At 31.6% G+C, this 22,886-nt stretch overlaps 1 protein-coding gene across 3 annotated transcripts in view; it reads left to right on the top strand.

Moving 5' to 3' along the window:
* LOC100167668 overlaps positions 1-22,886 on the top strand; it is a 155,790-nt gene that overhangs the window by 66,430 nt on the left and 66,474 nt on the right. For all 3 annotated transcript variants that reach the window (XM_029486826.1, XM_029486825.1, XM_029486827.1), the window contains exon 3: positions 4,412-4,553. In XM_029486826.1, the coding sequence (XP_029342686.1) occupies positions 4,412-4,553 (142 nt within the window). The remainder of the gene's footprint in view (positions 1-4,411; positions 4,554-22,886) is intronic.

Here is a 22,886-nt window from a genome sequence, read left to right as displayed (position 1 = left end):
ACAGTGTACACACATAAACACATTCACACACACACACACACACACACACACATACAAACACACTCACACATATATTATGTATAAACAATAAATACATATCCGCCGCTGGCTGAAACGACCGTCATCATAATCGCAAAATCCTGTCCGACGGTTTTATAACTACCGCGTTGTGATGGTGGTGTTATGCAGAAACACATATTATGTTTCGATTACTGTATACTGTGATCATATACTTTTGGACAGTTTCTTCCAAGTGGAAAACGAACAGTGGTTGTATTATATAGATTTGTATCCCCCCCCCCCTATTCGTGCTTGTAGCGTGCTGCAGGGTTGTTAAGGTATATCAATTCATCAGCCGTCGCAAGAACATATACGTATATGTAATATGTATAGTACTATACCCGCAGTATTTGGTGAACATCACTGCGAAAAGTTTTGTATTTTTATAATGTTTTTAATGTTTAAACACAAACGATATAGTACTGTGTTATTTTCCCAAAATCAAAATATACATTACTAACCTTACATACTAATATTTGTTTTACACGTTATCGGGTTTCCGCAGTCATTTCCATGTTTAAAAGTAGGAACAAAAAAAAAATTATTTCGTGATAATATTTCGATGATTACGTAGATGTATACTAACGGTATAATATAAAATAATATTATATAATATTATACTATATGCATGTGTGTTCGTCGTGTATCGATAGCGGACACTGAGAAGATTCGTTTGTGGTGTTCAAAGTGTGAGTCATTGTATTCGATTAATCATTACATTTATGAAAGAGTAAAAACGTTAGTGTTCTTAAACTCTATTGAAACGTCAAAACGTTTCTAACCGCCACGCCGACCATGCTATATAATATGATACTATTATAATATTATATATTATGATATTGCTCGTATGTGGTACGTCGGATACTATACAGAGGTGTACCAAAGTATTATTATGTTAATAATCGACGTTCGTTATTTAACAGCGGACTCGGTTTTCCTAGAGACGTCGCGCATCACCCAATAGAGATGTCTTCGTCACGCGTGGATGACCTCTGCTAGTCGAATTTTCAACGTTCGATTATATTCCTGTTTCAATTTAAAAATTCCAACCCAAAATTCCCACACCCAATAATGTATTACAATTAAAAGCGTAGTGACATTCAACTCCACTCCAAACTCTCACTTTGAAATAGGTATACCTATATCTCGTTTCTACAAACTTTATAATTTGTCTACCTACTTATTTCTTTATCAACTTCCGGTTAAAATAAAACGAACCCGAAATATAACTAAAACAACAGGATTATAAATATAAATTTTGATTCATATCCTAATTACGATTTATATCATAATATAAAGGCACCTACTGAATTCACGTTTTATTACGATTTATTTCTTTATCAAATACAGCTGTAGTTATCTCATTTAACTATGTGAATTGTTGAGCTATGATCAAACCAAAGTTAATTTAAAATTATAAATCTATACGACTATACGCATTAAACGATGAAGTGAACGAAACGCACGGGAATTATGGACTAGAAAGCTCGATATAATATGTATATGTATAACGCTGCATTATATATGTGCTCATAGAAACTACCCAAGATATTTGAGTTATTTTGGAAAAATCAGTCTTTAAAATCAAAAACAAAAAATGATTGTTCTCTCCTGACTTCTCGATAATCATTGTATATAGTTTTTGCTTATATGCTTAGACGAGTATATATTTCACCCTCTGACTATAATACTTTTCAGATCTTTTTATTATAATAGTTATAAGTCGTAATAGTATATGTATTTCATTTGGGGGAAAAATATTTAAAACAATTACACTAAAATAAAACACCTGACGTTCTGCACGGTTGACGTATCATATATTCATCACCCGCTGAGTGCTCGTCTTGGTATTGGTGATGATGATAATAATAATAATAATACGTGCATTGATATTGTTCACGTTTATTGCGCATTTCTCGTATATTATATATATATATATATTTATTTATAATATAACATATGTGTGTGCGAGTGTGGGTGTGTGTGTGTGTGTGTGTGTGTGTGTGTGTATATATTGTAGGAGGTTTGCCCGCGGGATAATGGTCGCGTGTATAGGTATACTATATATACATATAATATATTAAAGTGTGAGAACGACACGACGATCGGGGTTTTCGGTGACGGGACAAGGGGAAGGGGGTTTGGAGGTTAAGTTTCGTCTGGTATTATTTATAACTCGGCAATATTGATCTCCATCACTCCTCTTGACAGCCCGGTTGGCGGGGGCCCCGGTATAGAAATTAATATCGGCGGTGTCGCCCCCCAGCCCACCCATTCAACCATCCACACACACAGTACCACCACCACCACCTTCGGCGAGCGGGCGTTCTGTCTTTGGTCGGCGGCGTTCGCCCTCTTTTCCGCCGCCGTCGACACCACGGTCTCTATCCCGGGTCCAATCTCGCCTCACCCTGCCACGACGACGACGACGACGACGGTGGAGGCGAATGCGCCCGTAGAGGGCATCTCCTGGTGGCTTATGTGTGTTTATAAACGCGTAGTGTTTTGTGTATTATACACACGAACGCATACACAAAGTTGGACCCGAAAAGCTTAAAGTTTAATAGGAATGCGCTTTCGGCCGAGTATTAAAACTGGGTATACATACACCACCATACGTGTGTGCGCAACCCACCCTCTACCGCCGACCACCCACTCGCCACCCCGCTGCAACCGCCACGGGCTCCCGTGTTTATTAACAGTATATATACTCCCGCCGTCGTACACACATGTACATATATATAACACTAAATAATATTATTCATCACACACACACACACACACACAAATACGTACAACGCGTATATGACGATAGCTGGTACCTACCTATATAATATTATGTCTGGCGCAGTGTGAGAGTACCTATACACGAGGGTGTATATATAGTGTACAAGTGTAGAGGAATTTTTTTTTCCACTACTCGGCTATATGGCACGTGCGAGCGTGTGTGGGTTTTACCACCGTGCGTATGAGTTTTTAATCCTTAGGATTATATATTTTATACATATATATAGGTAGGTACGTGTATCAAGAAAATACGCGTATGCCCCTGCAGTAGTAAACGAGGGGGAGCGGAAAAACCTATGCCGAAAACACATACTCGCGTCTCTCTCTATACATAATATATAATATACTATATAGATATACTCTAGTCTCGTCGTCATGTGCGCCGCGTGTACGGACTCGTAATTCAAAACATAATTAACCTAATACAGCTGAGGAATATTGGGCGTGTGAATTCATACGTACACCGTGTGTCTGTATAATTATATAGCTTGCCAAAGTACAAATACAATAGCTTATAATTTTCAATCAACTCGTATATAGTTATACACTCGATTATTATCACGACTGCGTCAGACGAACTGTTTTGATTTGGGGTCCTATACAAAATCCAGTTTCAAATACATGTAAAATAAGTAATCAAAACTATAGTATAAGAATATAACATTTTTCAAGTAGGTACAAAAAAGCTTATTTACCTATAATACCCGTATAGTGTATATGCGTACATATCATATTCATATCATTATATCATACATATTATATGACGTATTATCACCGTATACTAAACGACCTTCCATAAACAAATAAAGCCGCTGAAAAGTAGCACAATAAATTTCATATATTATGCTTACAAAAACAAATCCTACCAGTTAATCCATGCCATAATAAAGGAGCAGCACGAAACGGAAACAAACATTGAATCACTTATTCAAAATAAATAAACAAAGAAATACAATTTGTTTTGCAATTAGTTTATTTTTTGACTGTCTAGACTTTAAAAAATAATTAAAATTATGTTTGAAAATAGATTTAAAACCAATCGCATCTAACTTATCATTTTAATTATAGTAACTAAGATAAACAAATAGGATTTTAAATAATATATTAGTACACGTGACTCAGATTATTAAATTGTGGGTATATATAGAATTTGGTTTTATAGCAGTCAGTCCATTATTACTTACCGACAGTTAATTAGTCAAAATATGGTTTAACATTACAATTGTTTAACACATAATATTATATATTATATTATTTTTTAACACATATTATTTGTAACGTATTGAAAACAAAAAAACTAAAGCTACTGTTATCCGCTAAAAGTGTAAAAATATAAGTAAAGAAATATAAAAACAACTATACATCGCATTCGCAGTCAAAAGTTGAATACTTATTGTTCTTTTTATTAAAACAGACCAATTTCTCTAATATAATGTGTCAACAAAAGTCGATATATAGGTACATTTCATAGATAGTCTATCTGAAACAACTAATATATAACTAATATATATTCAATAACACAATATTTTAAGCATATTTATCAACTATACGTTTCCGTTTGCAGGTGAATGTGAGTTTCCTGCCCAATGGTCCGGTCGATGGTTTCAATCTGGCGTGAGCCATTACATCAATATAAATACGACCACCATCTTGACCAAAGGAGAGTGCGTGCAAAACGTCAGTGACAAGTTTCTGATCGAAGACAGGTATATAACGGTGTATTTTGCTATTAACATTGAGTGTGATTGGCACCTGTAACTGTAAAGTTGTTTTACTATTATATAAGTAGACATTTAAACACGGTAACAAAGTGCACACCTAGCTGCGGTACGATGGGGCAACATTGTGAACCGCTGGCACAATTGTAGGCGATCTGAAAGATAGGGATTTATCGATCGTGTGGTTTGTCATTCTGTCCATTACACAGATGTTATCGGCAACCATCGTCATTTAACAACGTTTATTCGCCCGTGTTAATGTACAAAATGCATATAACTGAAGAGAAAACCCATTTTGGAAACGGATTCAGTGAATAGGGCAAAATATATTCGTCCATAAATTAACTTGTTTAAAATATCTATTAACTCAAGAAATATAAATTGTATGTATGCCGATAAAATTATTAAGTATACCTACCTCCAAATTCTTCATGATATTTGTAATATACAAATTACTATTGATAATTATAATATAATTTAAAAAAAAAAATTATGATATTATAATATATACAATTTATAAACAAATAATATTTTTTTGATATTTAACTTAGTTTTCATTAGTTTCACAAATTGGGGAGTTTTTTTTTTTTTTTGCTGCACCCTGAAATACATAAAATATTACACTTTCCTATATCTCTAAAAGCACTAAATTATATTTGTTTTGGTGACTTTGATTACGTCGTTTAAGTGAATTACCAAAATTATCAAAATTGCACATAAACTATAATTAGAGATATCTATTTAATTACTATGTTAATCAGGTAAACCTTTACGACAGTAACGTGTATAATTTTATATATTTGTCTATAGCTGCAAATGAACAACTATTTAGAACTCAATCGATCCACGTGTATCTACATTACGTATTATTTAAAAAAAAATTTTAATATTAAAAATATTGTAAGAATTCATAATACGCTGGAATTTTCTTTGTATTATAATATACGAATGCAGTAGAAAGATTGTTGACTTGGATTTTTATATTTTGAGAACCCGACGTTTATTATGTTTGAGCCAATACAAATGAAATATACGGAACCCATAATGTTTATCTAAGTTTTGTAGAGAAAAATATGGCTCGAGGGACTCCGGGCCGAGTGGATCCTATTTCCTATATACATCATCAGGTCTCCAAAATTCATCATCTTCCTCTCCTCTGCCTACTCATCCTCTGACCACTACACCGCCGCCGATAGCACAGCTGACCGGTATTTCGCTACCGACCCACGTATACGCATAGGTATATAAGCACACAGATATTCATATTTATGTATATCGGTCTATATTTATATACATATATTATTATATACATTATACACATGTATTACCGTCGGTGCGCTGTTCAGTGGTGGCTAACCCGGCTATTAATCATCATATCGTCCGCATGTTGTTTTACATTATTCAGTGCAGTGTACGCGTATGTGTAATGTGTATATACCTATAAACCTACGTAGGAAAAAATAAAAACCAACGACTCGCACAAATGGAATAAATTACCGGGTGGCCGAGGGAAAACGAGTGACGAGAACAAAAGTGACCCGCGGCGGCGGGTGGGAAACGGGGCAGTGCACATGACAGGTCGAATAAAAGTGGACGGCAAAACTATTGTTTCGAGCTCGTAATGTTGAGTTTTAATATTTATATAAAATATAATACATATTATTATAATACAAACGCCAAGCGTTCAGAATTGCGCTCGATCCGCACCTTTTTGTTTCGGGTGGCGATACCAAACCATGCGCCGTTGGTGGACCAAACGCGTCATATTTATTACACGTTACCCCCCGCTTTTGGGACAATATTGTCGTCTCGTCGACCGGTTAATTATTATTATTAGCGTACCCCTCAGACGTTTCCCCCTCTTGTATAATATGTATGTACCGCAGCAGTATTCAGGAGTCATATATATTATATATAGTTGTCGCCGTCGTCACTGCACGGTGAAAACCTCTTTTGTGTCGGTCGGGGCTCCCCCACGCTACTCGAATATATTACATTTGGGAATAGAACCTGTGACAAAAGCGTAGTGTAATTTTTTTTCCGCACATTCGTACCTACCACCACTTCGGCGGGGGACCCTCAATAGGCGGAAGTCTTGGTAGTGTTTAATACAGAATATAATGACAAAGGTGACGGTATTTTTTTTATTATATTAATTTCCTATACAATTCAAACTCGTGTACGATACGACAATATATATGTATACAATATACAACCCATACTGGGGGCACTTAGAAATATTCAAAATACTGTTTTAACGAGTAAAAATAAAGAAATCGTTGGGAATCCTATATATAGGAGTAAAATGAAATGCATGAAAATACCATTACCGTTTGTACATTGTTTTCTCAACCATTACATAATATTAGCATATACAATAGCCTGTTCCGGGTACTTGATTGTGTTTTATTAAATGACGATTTGTTTTGTTTAATAATAATATCATCAGCACAGTTTATAAGGGTGCGTACACAAATTTTGATTTTATATTTGCAAAAACAATTTTTACTGATCCAAATATTAAAGTTTAAATAATATATTATTAGATACCTATATGCTAAACATTTTTATAAATTGTATACGTATATATAGAGTATAGAAACTGAAATCATTGTGGGTTTTTTTTTATGAAGACTAAATTCAAACTGACCAAACTACATTACGAATACTTGACTCTACCTGACGGTCCACTTGACTTTTTGAATCTTCATTTGACAATAGTTTTAAAATATTGTTTTATATTCCACTTAATAAGTTAAGTTTTTTTTATAGTTCTATATATAATATTCATCTACATTCAAACAGTTTTAAATTTAACTCGTATACATTTATCGCTGACATAATAATTATTTCTTAAATTGATAATTTTAGTGTATATTATAAAATTTAATCTTTATCCGAATTTATGTACCTATACTCTCATTAATATCAAAATTGTTGTCATCTCATCAAAAACTAATCTTATTTAATTTTTTTTTATGCTTGTAATTTTAATTCAACTAGCTGAACGCATGTTATAAATAATTTAATGTAAATATATAATATGTATAATATTATAATACATATAGTTTTTATTTATTTAGGTCTTTGTGAAATGTGAGCTAATCATTAATTATAACCTGAATCTGAATAGGTATCATAAAGCAATAATCAAAACATTTATCAATATTTTTAATTGGTATTATAGAGAAAATGTATTGGATATAATAAATTACAAAATAATGATTTATTTGCATGTTTTTTAAATATTATTGTTTATAGTATACATAAAAAGTAAAAAAAAAACTTTTGGTAAATGATTTAGTTTTATCATGGCCATAACTATAAAGTTTAATTTAATAAAATAAAATGTTTTCAACAGTATGTTAATGCCTGTCAAATGTAATTTCTGATGGTTTACAAACTATCCCCTAATGTAATTCGATCAAACATGATTACTTACCTATGCTACACGTTCGTATAGTTATTTTAGTAACAATTGAAAACTTTTTTTTATACAAGAACGTGTTAGAATTTTAAATATATTGGCCAACACAATAACCTCGGACCTATTTTTGTCATAATAGTTACTTTTCTTATCAAAACGTCACTGAAACCTGCGTATACACGTCCAACAGTGCTTAACACTGGTACTTGCCTTTTAGAAAATTCGAGTATCTACATTTATATTTAAAAGAAGCCATTGATTCCTGGGCTTTTCTACACTTTGGTATTCTCATCCGTTTTGTCTTTGCATTATATTATTTCCCAAAAGAAAATCATCGTAAAATTCCATAGCAACCTTTTTAGATCATAGGAACCTGTCTTTGATTCTAGTTTTTTGAGTCCATTGGTATTATTCGTTTTATTTATAAAGTATACTTATAAAATGTAAGACATGTGTCAAATTGACAACATGTTTCATACTTTACACCAGCTGGTCCCGTCTATTCACAAAAGTATTGTGAATTCAACAATCGTGTCTTTATTGAATTTGAATTGTTATTGTGAATCTATAGGTTATTTCTTTCTTTCGTTATCTGATATAGACGACTGGATTCCAAATAAAGTGTATGTACCTAACAACAACAAAAATCACTTTTCTTTTAAATTAATTTATACGAGGATAAAATAAAAGTATGATCCTACTTATATAGTTTAAACCCACGATATTACATTTTTCAATTTTCAAACAAGTACTGTGTATAATTTTAATTTATTTTTAATAGATTTTTTTCAGTTAACTAGGTACTAGTTGAATGAATAAATTACAACATAAATAAGTTACATTTTTAAACAGTTAATTTTAATCTAAACACTACTATTACCTCGACCTTTAATAATATATTTTAATCTACTGAAGTGTTAGGTAACAAAAATATTGTGTGTTGCAGATTAATATAGTCAATATAGTTACTCATCGTTGCCCCATACATTTTAATTTTAATACGGCATAAGATTTCAACATTTTTTTACTTAAATAAATTTGTGTATGTTGAACTGAAAGCAATAATCAAATCTGTTATACCCATTATTTTTAAAGAGCTGAAATCAAAAAAGTTTTGAGTTTTAACTAGTAGAGGCATAGAACATATAAAGAAAAATAGCTTACCATTGCTAAAGTAAACCATATGTCGACGGGTGGTATATATCGCGTCAAAAACTTTTTAAAAAAAAAACTCCAATGCTATTTCTTTGGCTCTGCATGCACGTGAAACTGACTGTCAGTGGCCGAATGTATTCTGAAGGTTATTAAACCCTCTTTGCCACTCCTCGTGGAGTAATACACCCTTCGACCGAAAAAAAACATGGTAAAGCTTACGCGTGCACAGAAATGCCATTAATGGAAGGTCATTTCTGAGGTGAAAAAAAACTTCAAAGGTTCCTACGTAAGTTCATTTGCACATGGTAGCCAATGTTATTGCGATGTGGGGAAAAAGAGAGGTAGTCGGTAAAATGAGATCCCTTTTCTGGCTGCAAATTGAAATACATATTCGATGTATCAAATATGACAGTATCTAGTTTGTTTCTACTTTTTGAGATATGTTATTGACTTAATATAGAGTCAGTGAAGAAGAACTTTTACATTTTTAATACATTGGTATAACTAGGTATGAAATCTGAACATCAAAGTTTCATAAACAAAATGTCCGTGTTTTCGGAATTCATTATTTTTTTAACTACGAAATATTATTAAAACATCTGAATTCCATTGTTATACTTGAATCATTTTTTTAATCAGATAAATGAACTATAAACTTTGCTTAAAATATTTATTTAAAATTGAATATAGGAATGTATAAGTATTTTAACTTATATATTTATAAGACCATTATAAACAACAAAAAATATATTATTTCTTCAAATTTACAATAAAAGCAAGATATTAAAAAATATATATTGCTTATCTTATATTGGAATAATAAATATGCACAAGAGTTTTAAGCATTGGGAGGATTTTTAATGTTTCATTAATAAAATATCAAATAGAATTCATTCATAATTTATAGGTAACCTACTGTTTATTCGTTTATTACATACCCTTCTTTCTAGAAACAGCTTGATTACGTATATATACAGATTTAAATTACACATTCTTCTCGACTAATTTCACACAATATTTTTTCTTTATTAAATCTAAGTATTAATATTAATATAAATATTAAAATTGAATATAGGAATGTATAAGTATTTTAACTTATACATGTATAAGTTAAAATTTTAAAGTTCTCTGACAGATAATATAGAAAAGTTCCAATATATGTCAATTATACACTAAAAAAAATGATTATTATATCTATAATCGATAGATTACTGTTTAATTTTTTATTAGTTTAATTATTATAATATAATAAATATTATGTACATGAATTACAATTAAAAACAATCAATTCCAAAGTTTAAGGTACCTATTAAATTAATTAATTTGTTTTTAACATTTAAGAAGATACTATAGGTTTTATAGATATTTATAAATATTATTTTCTATACAATTATTACGTATCGAAAAATGTGTTACTAATATGTTTAGAATCTACAAAGCTGCATTCGTACATTTTTAACAATTTAATTACTACCTAGTGAATATTATTTATTACACTTTAACAACATCGAAATGAGATGAAAAAGTTTTAGTTTCTAATACAAGTACAGGTAATCCTCCGGTTTCATGGCAGGTGGAAATGAATTACGTTGTATACCGGTCGATAGAGTGAGTGTGGATGAATAAACTGATGTTTAAGCCATCTTTCGTCAAAAGAGCTTGCCAAACTTACCACCTCCTTATACTTCCCTTAGTTAATCCAAGAATTCCTTACTCCCTACATAGGAATTTAATATTCGAGCTGATCTGACTTGTATACTACTAAAAACATCACCCGCTCTAATGGTTCGACTCCTTTCCAACCCTAGCGTTTGGAATTTTTCTTTACCTATCTTTTACCTGTACTTTAATGGGTGTATATAGGGTAGGAAGGAGTTATTCCTTTAATCCTGAGTAGCGTAAATTTGTAATCAGTTACGTTGCTCATTATAAATTTACTGGGGCCCGGTTGTCAAGACAACCTTTTATGATAAACTTCCCATTTCTGAGACATTATATTGTTATATGCTCAATATTAACATGTTATTTCGGTAATATATATCTTAACATAAATAAGTCCACTTGTTGTATTATTTATGTACATTATAAGTAGGTATAACCTGTATAATAGGTAATATATAAATATTAAATATATATTTGAGTTGAAATTGAAATAATTATTTTTATAATTACTTATAATATAACCAATAACCATGTATAATTGTAAGTAGTTAAAAACAATAAGCTTAATTTAGATATATGTATATTATTTATAATAGTTTTTATAAAACGAAAGTTGTTTCAAAGATATCTTCAATTTATGTCATATTATACTTACCTAACTACCAACTATTTATATATTTAAATAAAATAATCCTTTCCTTAAATATATGTATATTGTAAATATGTATCTAAATAGTTATATGCCTGATTTCTTTTCAATAACTATAAAAAAAATTAAGTTTAATAAAATTAGCTTAAAAAGTCTTTTAAACATTTTTTTTTGTAAGTACCTACTTTGTTAACAAACGCATATTATTTCCGGCAATTTACTGGCAATTTTTGCGATTCGCCGTGCGTAAAATCGTGAAATCTATTTTTATTAAATTAACAATTAGTGGGGAAAAAATCTGTATAACCAAAATGTGTAACAGATTTTTTTTTATCAATTATTCCGGAACGCCAGGTAGTTTTTTTCATCATTATTTTGCACGGCTCAAAAAATCAATTGACTGCATAAAAAACAAAATAGGTTTAAAACCCTCCAACCACATCATAGTATTAGTGAAACGGCCTTAGTTGAAAGACGCTGAAAATCCATTAGCAATTTGGAAGCTGATTAATACGCAGTCAAATGATATGTAGGTAATCATATTATTCTACCTTATGAACGTTTTAAGAGTAATTAAAAAAATGTATGGTTACATGTGAGTAACGGAATGAATATGGTATTCAACTGAAGTTTAAATAATATGTTCTCAGTTCCGCAATGAATTAAATGGTTTCACTGCAGTAAATTTAAAGTTTAAAAAATATCGCTTTAATAATAGATGATCTACTAAGACTCGGTAAAACAATACATTTAATTTTTAAAAAAACATTTGTATTTAAGTAGTCGTATATAATTAAAATGGTTGCTAAATAGTACCAATCATCCGTCGTGTGACACAGTTTAACGGCCTGAAATATATCGCTTAAAACGATGATTCGTCGTTTACCGATTACATTGTTTATTTATGTACAGTACATTTAAACACAACAATATATGTTCTTATACGAAATATTAATTATTCTCGAGCTGTAAAGTTCGAAAGCAACTGCAGTGATTATCATCTCCAAGTCCCTTTTTGAGAACAATAAAAAGTTTTGAAATGTAGTCGAAACACTTGATGATGCGAGAGATTTTGGACGGATCTGAAGTTGAAGTATACTCGCAAGTTCTGCTGCTCGTGTTTGTTCGTTCTAGATGTGCTACTGGGCTTTCGGCGAAACGCCCACACACAATAACAACATTGTACGTAAGATAATAATAACCTTTGGTTACTTTGGTCTCCGGTAAGGCTTCGTGGACCGGTGTAGACCACTGTCTGAATTACCTACCAACCGATCGTAATATTAATGTCGCGATTTAATATTCATCGCAGTATCCGGTGTCGTATCGTTATACGGAAACTGTGGTGGCGGTGGTGGTGGCGACGACGAGAAAGACGATCACGCGCGTCTGGCACAAAACCACCGCCACTCCTACCGTAGTATCATATCGTAGTTGCCTCCTGTTTCTATATATGCATAATATAATATATATTGCGTACAGATGTGCGCGTGTGCGTGTATATATAATAACAATAATTCCCCCAGAGTCTGTGCGTGGTGCATTCTATGTGAAATTGTTGTATTCCCGACACGTGGCATGTGGCTAATTAATCCGCCGACGTCCGAAAGGTGCCGATATTCGGTATGCCGTATGGAATATCAAATGAACAGACATTGTGGACGTCGCGCCGTCATAACAACGGTGAAACACGACCGTTGTAGGACTATTCGGCGGCTAATTCAGTGAGTAAACATGGCTAGCATTCCGATGGCGTGAAACCGTTTCGAGTCCGGTACGCTTCGCGTGATTAGTGAAGTGGTCAACCGGCAGATAACTGCACCGTGTGTGTATATATAGTGTAGAGAGGTACATAGATGAACAAAGCACATCAATGGGCTTAAAAAAAAAGTAGATCAATTAAATAGAAAAAATATATGGTTTAGTTTCTATATACACGCAATTATTTCTGTTCACTCACAAGTAAATAGATGTATATTGTATATATAGCTACCTATACTTTGAAGTACAAACTCATAAGCAAGAATGTTCTTTTTCATTCAAAAAAAACTTGATTGAAAATTATTAGTAATCGTCCACGCAATTTCACCGATTCCCACTCGTGCGTTAAAAATTTAATCTAAAATAATCAATGAACGCAATTCAGTTATTTCACTTATATTAAAATAGTTTCTACTAAACCTTATAATATATAGAAATAAAGAATTCAAATTTTTATAAAATAATATTTCAGGAAATTAATTTGTTAAAAAATATAATATATACATTATAGAACCCTAGGTATTTCACTTTTAATAATTGTTGATTCTATTTTATTACGTATATACAACATAATTACCTTTTAATTTTCCTTAGGTATATATATACTATACCTAATCAGTTTTGTTCAAAATCAATGCAGCGTAGCCGCGTACGTTATATAAAGAAAAACCTTTACTGTTGAATAAAATGGTAATATATAACTGTATATTTGTGGAGAACGATGAGTCTGTGTCTGGTTGAAAAGTGTCCGTTGCATTAAGCTGATTAAACGTTCTTCTTTTTGCGGTTGTTTCACCCTTCCGATTTTAGCTTCTCCGTTATTTTTAATTAATACGTTCCTATTAGTTACTGGATGGCAGCTTCCGACAATTTATATCACTGGGCTAAGTCTATTCCAGCAACGCACGTGCTCTTATTGCTCAGCAGTTATTAGCTTGGACATTTCTTAGTGGCTTTAAAATTTAAACATCAAATCCATTTTGGGAAAGGTAATAATAATATCGTACATATCCATTTTTCTATTAAACTCGATATAACAACAAAACCGCCGGGGATTTTGATAGACAGCGTAATATGTAGTTTCCTGTATACCTACAACATTTTACCAAAATATTTCTAATAATAACGATGGTATTAGTGGTATTTGGGAATAGACAGGTCTCGAGCTACTATATCGAGAGAGGAGAGCATCTGAACCAGTATCCAACAATAACTCAAGAGTAAGAACCTTGTATGAAACTAGAATGCCATAAATCTGTCAATGTGCTTAGACCTGCGATTTATAGCTAAACTATTAACCAAACATGAGCCATTATAACAGTATATATACTAGGATTACTTGATGTAGTCTTGTATACTTGCCAGTGGGGAGGAAATACTTAAGTATTCGCGTGCACGTTGACGGGGACGAACATTCAATAATAATGAATGAACCGCATATAACTCATCACTTGTCCCTTAAACATCGCTCTCGACGTAATTAATTTTGCGCTGCAATAATATCACTTGCAAAATTTAACTTTTACCTCAAGTGTTTTTTTAACGTTTCGTTATACGAACTCTATATTAAAAATTATACTCTTATTATACTATACATAGGTATTACTAAATGTATAATGTACACATATTATATATAGTTATGTACTTGTGTCTAATAATGTGTGGTATGTACATATGTATTATTGATCACTATTTCGTTTATATAATGATAATTAAATATCTAATGAGTAATGACATTTAAAAAAATTAAAAAAATATTTTAATGTCCGATAAAAGAAAATATCGATGTTAATAATATAGCATTGACCATGGTGATAATCTAGTAAACTCAAAATTACAATAGTTATTATAGCTAAATTCACCGTACATGTATAATTTTAATGATCTTTAAAAATATGAGTAACCGTTTGTACAATAAGTTTTACTAAATTTATAAATAATTCGATTAAATTAAAATAATAAATCATGATAACATGCGTATAACATTTGTATATAATATTATGTATTATTTATGTAGGTACGTGTATCTACTTATAGTACCTATAACATTATTATAGAAAGAAAAATTATATCCTTTACTATTACTAGGGCTCAAAAGTTGATGCATTTTGCATTTTTTTTTAGAACTTTTTAGACGATGCTCTCCTGGCCACAAATGTGTTTCATTAGCATGTGAATCTGAATATCTAATTTTATTTTGCATTTTTTTGACATGTTTAGGTCATTTTCCTACATTTATAGGTAGTCATTTTTACTGATTTCACACTAGTTCACTTCTTATCGTTTCTTGTCGACCATTATGCCGATGACTTAAAACTTGGAAATTACCACAGACTAAGTTAGTACCTATCTGATTTTATCTCACCGATTACATTTGTCATTGTCGTATTGTAGTGAATATTATTATACCTACATCTTATTATTTTATTTCATTTGATGAGGACATTTTTTGTCATATTTTAAGCAACTCGAAGCTTTGATAAATTTATATAGAATTTTAAAATAGAGTAAAATATTTAAAAAAAAATGTATTTTTATTAGTAAAAAACTAATATTTGCAATTTTTAAGGTCATCAACTTCCAAGCCCTAACTATTATCTACAATTCGTGCAGGTATATTTCGTATAAGTACCTATAGTTCGTTTAAATGCGATTTGGGTTTATGTAAAATCGGCGCAAACAAAATTATATTATATGATGCGAGTACATTAATTTTATCTTATAAACCGCGTCATCGAGCAAATATACCGTATGCTCGATGTTGTTGCTGCAGTGTATAATATGCGGAACCGATAATGGTCGTGGGGAGGGTTTTAACGATTTCCCGTATAGAAATAAATTTGTTATATATTATATCCGTATCCTCGAGGGAAACGAGAAACCCGAGGCGAGGCTCTGCAGACGCGTTTTTTCCCCGTTGTCCGGTGCACACGTGAATGGTCTTTTAATGTCACCGTACGTTTTGTACCGTTTTGCCTTCAAGTTTTCCTATTGTGTGTACATTTATATGCTACTGTATGGCCTGTACTTTCCGCATTGCCATCATTATTGTTGGACTGGACACCCCGTCCGTCGACCTGCGTTCCGCCGTGATTTTTTTTTTTAGCAAACGATTTGTTAATATATTTATATTGCTTAGGTAAACTTTCAAAAGATGTATTTGGTTATTTTTAAGGGCTTTGTCTCGTCAAGTGAAAAGGGGCACTAAAGGTTTTTTTATATATATAAAGGGGAGTTAAAGAATTTTTGAGTTTTCTTTTGTGGTTTGTACTGTGTATGTTTATGAGCATAAATTATTATTTGGCTTATACAAAAGAATTATAAACATTCCAAAGGCGGATGGGGGTTGCCTTTTTTTCTGTGAGTATCGAAATTCTGAAATCGTTTTCTTTTATGGCAGAAGTTGTAAGCTGTCTACGAGAGGGTGGAAAACTTTCTGTAGCTCTTCTTCTGCAGTAACAATACCAACCAGAGGAAATGTGTTATAAGAGACCGCAATAAAATTCTATTGTTAGTGCCTCAAAAATTTTACCGGTTATTTTTTGCACTAAATTTTCACGCGCAAACTTCAATGGTTTTGCTTTGTTTTAGTTGATTTATTTTTTATGCTTATGTAGATACCTACCTAGATTTTAAATATATAGTATACATAGTTATTCTTCGAGTAAATCGATGTTTGATTTATTTTCTATACAACTAATACTATACTCCCTTGAGTGGCCATCGTGCAGGCGAATAGTCGTTGAAGAGGAACCAGAGTGACTCTAGTACGTCATACCGTTAAAAAGGCGCAGGGTCCCCTGGGTGAACTCATCATGCCTCTCTCTTGTCTTTTGTTTAAGCTTCGTCTCTTCTCTCCTCTTCTTCATCCCCCCCCCCCCCCCCGGGGAAATCTGTTCAACCACAATTACTTCCACTTGAGACTACCGAAACGGTTTTGTTATCCCATTTTCCAAACAAAGGATCCGTTGTTCCTTTCAACTGGTAGAAAACGCTTGCACTCATACATGTAAATTAATAAGTTGTTATATTTGAGTTTTTTTAGGAATATATAAAAATGATTATCAAATAACTTGCAGTATCTATATACTGATAAATATTGATAAAATATACTACTATATCTACTTATCGATGTTTTAAAAAATGATTGTATAGGGGTAAATCAATGTAAATTATCGATAATCGAAATTCATAAATAACAACAGCGTATTATGTATTAAAAAGTCGTTTTTTCGTGATACAAACAATTTGATATATTTATCATACTTATTTCACAAATTTTTTGTTGTAATCCAAATTAGTGTTAATAAGCCGATATTAGTGGCTTAATCTTTCTATCCGTTTCAAATGTGTTACTTCCGTATGGAAAAGCCGAGGATTATTTAAATGACGAATATTTGTTCACCTCCAGTCTGCGATTTCCACAATTCGCATCTGCTTGAATAGTAATCTGGTGCTCTCCAGATACGCAAAGCGACGTAACCTCCGCTCCCTACACAACGGGGTGGCGGTAAATCGTTAGAACTCGATAAGCTACAAAAGGAGCTTATCGAGTTTCTCGGTGTGCGCGCGTTTGGAGTTCACAAACGGAATTACGCGGTAAAGTCAAACGATAACGCGTGAGCCGACAGACACAGTGCCCCGGGGTTAAACTAAAACGCTTGTGGTTCGGTTGTGTATTCCAGTGTTCTTTCTCTGTCCGTGACTCTCTATTTTGCATGTTCTCATGAGGCAGTTTTCTACGTCGCGCTTAATTCGATTAATATCTAGTGAATTTGATTTTCAAAAGTTTCTTATATTATTTTATATTCCTTAATTCCTTTTGATGTTTCATTGCATCAATTTATTTTACTGAGAAATTATTATATCGTTACATTATATCAGAATTTGAATGAAATAATGAACATTTCTTTTCGTTCGGTTCGACAATCAATCCTATCCCCATACCTATTCGTTATAAGAGGGCTGATCGATTTCGTAGCAAAAGACTTTACCATTTATAAAGCAATTAAAACCTAAACGAATTTAAAATTAGGCATATTTTGGTAAGATATAAGAATCGAAATTGTTAATTTATAACTTTAATTAGTTAATTAAAACTTAATATGTGAATGTAATATTATTTGAAGTAATTCAAATTCACGTTTCAATTATTTAGTGAAGATTATTACTCTCAACCGAAATGCGCGGTGGTACGCAAAGACTATAGGGAGAAAACAACATGTGCTGTTTTGAAAACTAAATCATCATCATCAGATGTTACCCCATACGATGTACTGATGGATTGACGAGTAATCGGGGCCGATTAATCTCAAGATCCCCTTCCTAATCACACAGGTTCCAATAACCCATCTCGTATACTCATATATATATATATATATATGCATTTTGAATTGATGCAGGATCATTACTGGTTTGAAAGTTTGTGGCACCAAATGTTAAAGACATGCCCGATTTGTCACCACAACCCTAACGTTTAATCTTGTAAAAGTTATATTAAGGTTTAGGAATATGCATTGCGACTTAACATAGAAGGAGGATGACGATGGTAGAGTGGTGAATAGGGATTGACAAAACGGAACTTTGAAATATTTATCTTGTGTCCCTGGGATATTGTGAATAAGTAAAGATGCCGGGACTTCGGCTTTTTGGGGCTTTCCCAAACTGCCGGGTCAATAAACACGCGACACTTAGAAATACGTGACCCCATGCAGCAGCAATCGATTCCTCAGCTGGCCATACCCGCAACATTTTGTTTGCGAGATAACCCTTTGAGTTAAGCTGATATATTTTGACATAAACAAAGTAGACGAAACCGTGGTTACAAACTGACATCAATACGTAATTAATGATATAAATTATTTTATATTTAATGGGTTACGCAACTGTTTATTTCTGATTTTATTTGCAAATTTAAATGTATTATAATATTTAATTCGTATCTACAGCCATAATATATTCATTAAATTAGTTAAGTATACTTAAAATAATAATTATTGTTTTATATAATAGTAATAAACTATATACTATATATACTCGCATATAATATACCCATATATATATATATATATATATATATATATATATATATATATATATATATATATTGGTAACAATATCAAAAGACTATTAACATAGATTTGTGTTTTTGGGCTGGGTACAACTATTTTTCCTAACCCATTTTTGTGAGGCTCATTTTTGTAACGCTTAGTCTATTGCCATAGAAACGGAAATCAACAATAAAAATAAAACAAAAAATAAATAAATAAATAAAATTCCGAACAAAATGTAGCATGCTATCAAATATTTTTCCATTTTTTTGGTATATATACCCAAATAATATCTTTGATTCCACACTTTCCTTGCAGATGAAAAATATCTAGTAACATTCTACTTACAATATATATGATTTTATAATTATATTCTTGTCCTTTTTTTTGAATCATCATTAATAAAGATTATTTTTATAACTTTTCAATGCGCTATCCCACAAATATATTAAGTGATGTAGGTTACCTACACAACGTAAATTCGTATTTTTTTTCAAACACAAATATCATTTTATTTTACAACTCTAAAGCATATGCAAGTAAAATTTTTTCATTACATTTTGAAAACGTGGTCATAAATCTCACTCCTGGGGAACGTGATAATCCGAATTAGGGAGAAATACGATGCCATAGGCACGATGGTGTCCGAATGCAAATTAAAGGTAAAGGTTTATCCCTATCTCGAGAAAAGTAAGTCTAATAATTTGTCCGAAGGGTCTGGGGCAGAGGTGTCGCTAAGATTTACGACTGGCCAAAGCCCGGCGCACCGTTAATTCTACTTTACTATATTATACACCAGTCATAAGCATAACTCTGTATAATATATATGGACTTTATATAAATGTTTGGTTACAAAAAGTGTCTGATAAAAAGTCGGTAAAATGAATAGCTTGCATGAGATTTCCAGGTAGCATGCGTAACTATACGTTTACGAATTCAAACTACAAAAAAAATATATCAAAATCGTCCGTTATAACTTTCCTGTAGAATTTAGAAATAATGTATGTATAATATAATATAGTATAATAAAAATCTATGGCTGGTAATAAACCACAGACTAATTTTTTCATCTCTAATTTTCTTGAAGGTTATTAGTTATTACTTATTACACTATTAACGTATGTGAGGCTTATAAAGTTTTTAAAAATTATTTTCGATTGAAATTCGAGCTTTTAACGTGTAATATCCATTTACTACATAGTTGATAATATATGAACGAAAATAACAAAAGCTAATAACGTAATCTAGCTTATTGTTTAAATTCTTAATATAGCAACCTACGTCAATGTTAATAAATTATAGATTATTCAACATTGTCTGCCAATGTCCGACTTTATTAATAATTTCTAGACAATTTTATCTCATCCTACAACGTAATATATACAATATACATTTACGTATAGTGTATACCATATTATATATTTATAATATAATTTAACGGCTTGTACGCTATAAAATATTTAAAAAACATTTTGTTTTCCAATCAATTTATTATAATTTGATTATATGAAACGGAGTTTTGATAATGATTGTTATTTGTTACTCAATATCTAAAACTCGATCTCCCGGTCTTGTTGCACACCATTTTCTACAGTACATTTTAGTGAAAATAATCGTCATAAATCTTGGGCATTCCGTGCGCCCTACAAGCTAGCTGTATTCGTGTTCACTTCATTATTATTCCTAGTGATTAAACGTGGGAATGGTCCCGGGAGTATCACTCCATTTGTCTCTTCTCGCGTGATGTTCTTCTGTAATGATAACCCGTGTAGGTTTTCCCCGTTTAATTCACTGGGAAATGCTGTTTGGCACGAAATGTTAAATATAACCGTGAACAAAAAAAAATAATGGTTGGGGGAAAAAATAAAAATAAAGGAGCCACGCGCGTACTGTTTGCCTGTCCGGGTCGACAATATTAATATCAAAAATATCGCATTTGTCCCCTAACCCTAATATTATGTGTTTGTACAGCCGCGCAATATCATTATTGTGTTTGTCCCTAGTGTTTTATGCGTACATAAGTGTATATATAGCATAATAGGTATATTATACGTTTCAAGGATAATATACAAGAATGAAATGGGAGGAGTTTAAGAGGGGAAATGTCCATTAAATTAATTAGGTACATTCAGGGATAGCGGTTAAGGATAATATGTTATTATAAAGAAGGTTGAAGCAAAAAATGTAAAAATATGAATTGCATATTATACAGAAAACTCGTGTTTGCCTTTACCAATATGATTATTTATAAATATATGTTTGAAGACTTATACTGGTACCTATTATTCCTTAAGAATGAAGGGTAGTTATAACGGCACAGTGTGTTATTTTCCTTTAACAATTTACTGAATAATTTAAGACAATATACCTATATCACCATGTGAAACTATTGTAATAAGTAATAACAAATATCTAAAAAACTTTTCATATTTAAAATATATTATATAATAATTATTATTTAAATGTTAAAAATGTGTGGTTTTTGTATCAATCAAAGCTCTGTTACAAACAAAGAATGTTATAGTGCACTATTCATTTTTAATCTTGAATCTCTGAAAATTGTTATTATAAAATTTCAATTTTGTAAACTGTTATTTTCTGGAAATGTTACTTAATTTCCCAAGAGTCTTGACTTTTAGACATTGAATGTTATAACTGAGACGTTAAATTAATAAGGAAACATCTAGCTAACTGAAATGTTTATTTCGTTGTGTAAACAAAACGTGTGAAACATAATTCTTAAAATATGAATAAATGAAAACGGCAATTACTTAAATTGTTCAATGAGGTTTTTCACAATAAAATTATATTTGTTGTTGTAAATAATTTAGTGTATAGGGAAAAATAACCATAGAGAAGATCCGGATAGGATACACTGACCATGTGGTCACTACATTCTCATTTCATTCTCTCTTCATTTCTACACTACATGTCACTATAATTTCAAAGCTATCTTAAAATATACCCGGAAAGTAAATCGTCAACAGAAAAAAATAATATTATTGTACACTATATATAATATATTCCGAGATATTATATTCCTAGTATGGTTCTGAATTTTAAAAACAGATAAAATACAGCACTGCGTGGGTGTTGGACCCACGTACCACATTACATTTAAATAAAAAAACATTATTATACATATTATTATTATATTAAATAAAAGTTGTAAACCGCGTTCATATAGTAAACGTCGAGGTAAACGTGTTGTTCTTACCCATTCTAGCGAACATTTCATTGTTCATATAAAATAATGTCGTACAAAATGTATAATTTAAATTTTGAATGCCTATCTTTTATCTTTTTAATTGTTAGCATAATATTTGTTGAACATAAATGTCGCTTTGCTTGTACGTAAATCTGCAGCGTACAGCATTCACATAATATAATATTTTCTATTTTCTATAGCCCACAGTCATTTATACGATTTAATTTTCCTGTGACTTATAATGTGTTGGGTTGTCAAGTATATAAGTTTGTCAGAAAAGTTTGAAGAGGTATACACGAACCGTCCAACAACAGGTGGATACAAAGTCATCCACCCCGGTGAGCTTTCGACTCGAAAACATTGAACACCGATAAAAATATCCTGCAGAGTACCGCAAATAATGGATTTC

The sequence above is a fragment of the Acyrthosiphon pisum genome, chromosome A1 (genome assembly GCF_005508785.2).
Source record: "Acyrthosiphon pisum isolate AL4f chromosome A1, pea_aphid_22Mar2018_4r6ur, whole genome shotgun sequence".
Classification (NCBI taxonomy): Eukaryota; Metazoa; Arthropoda; class Insecta; order Hemiptera; family Aphididae; genus Acyrthosiphon; species Acyrthosiphon pisum.
The sequence above is the reverse complement of the archived record's forward strand: the minus strand, read 5'-3'. Positions and strand labels throughout refer to the sequence as shown.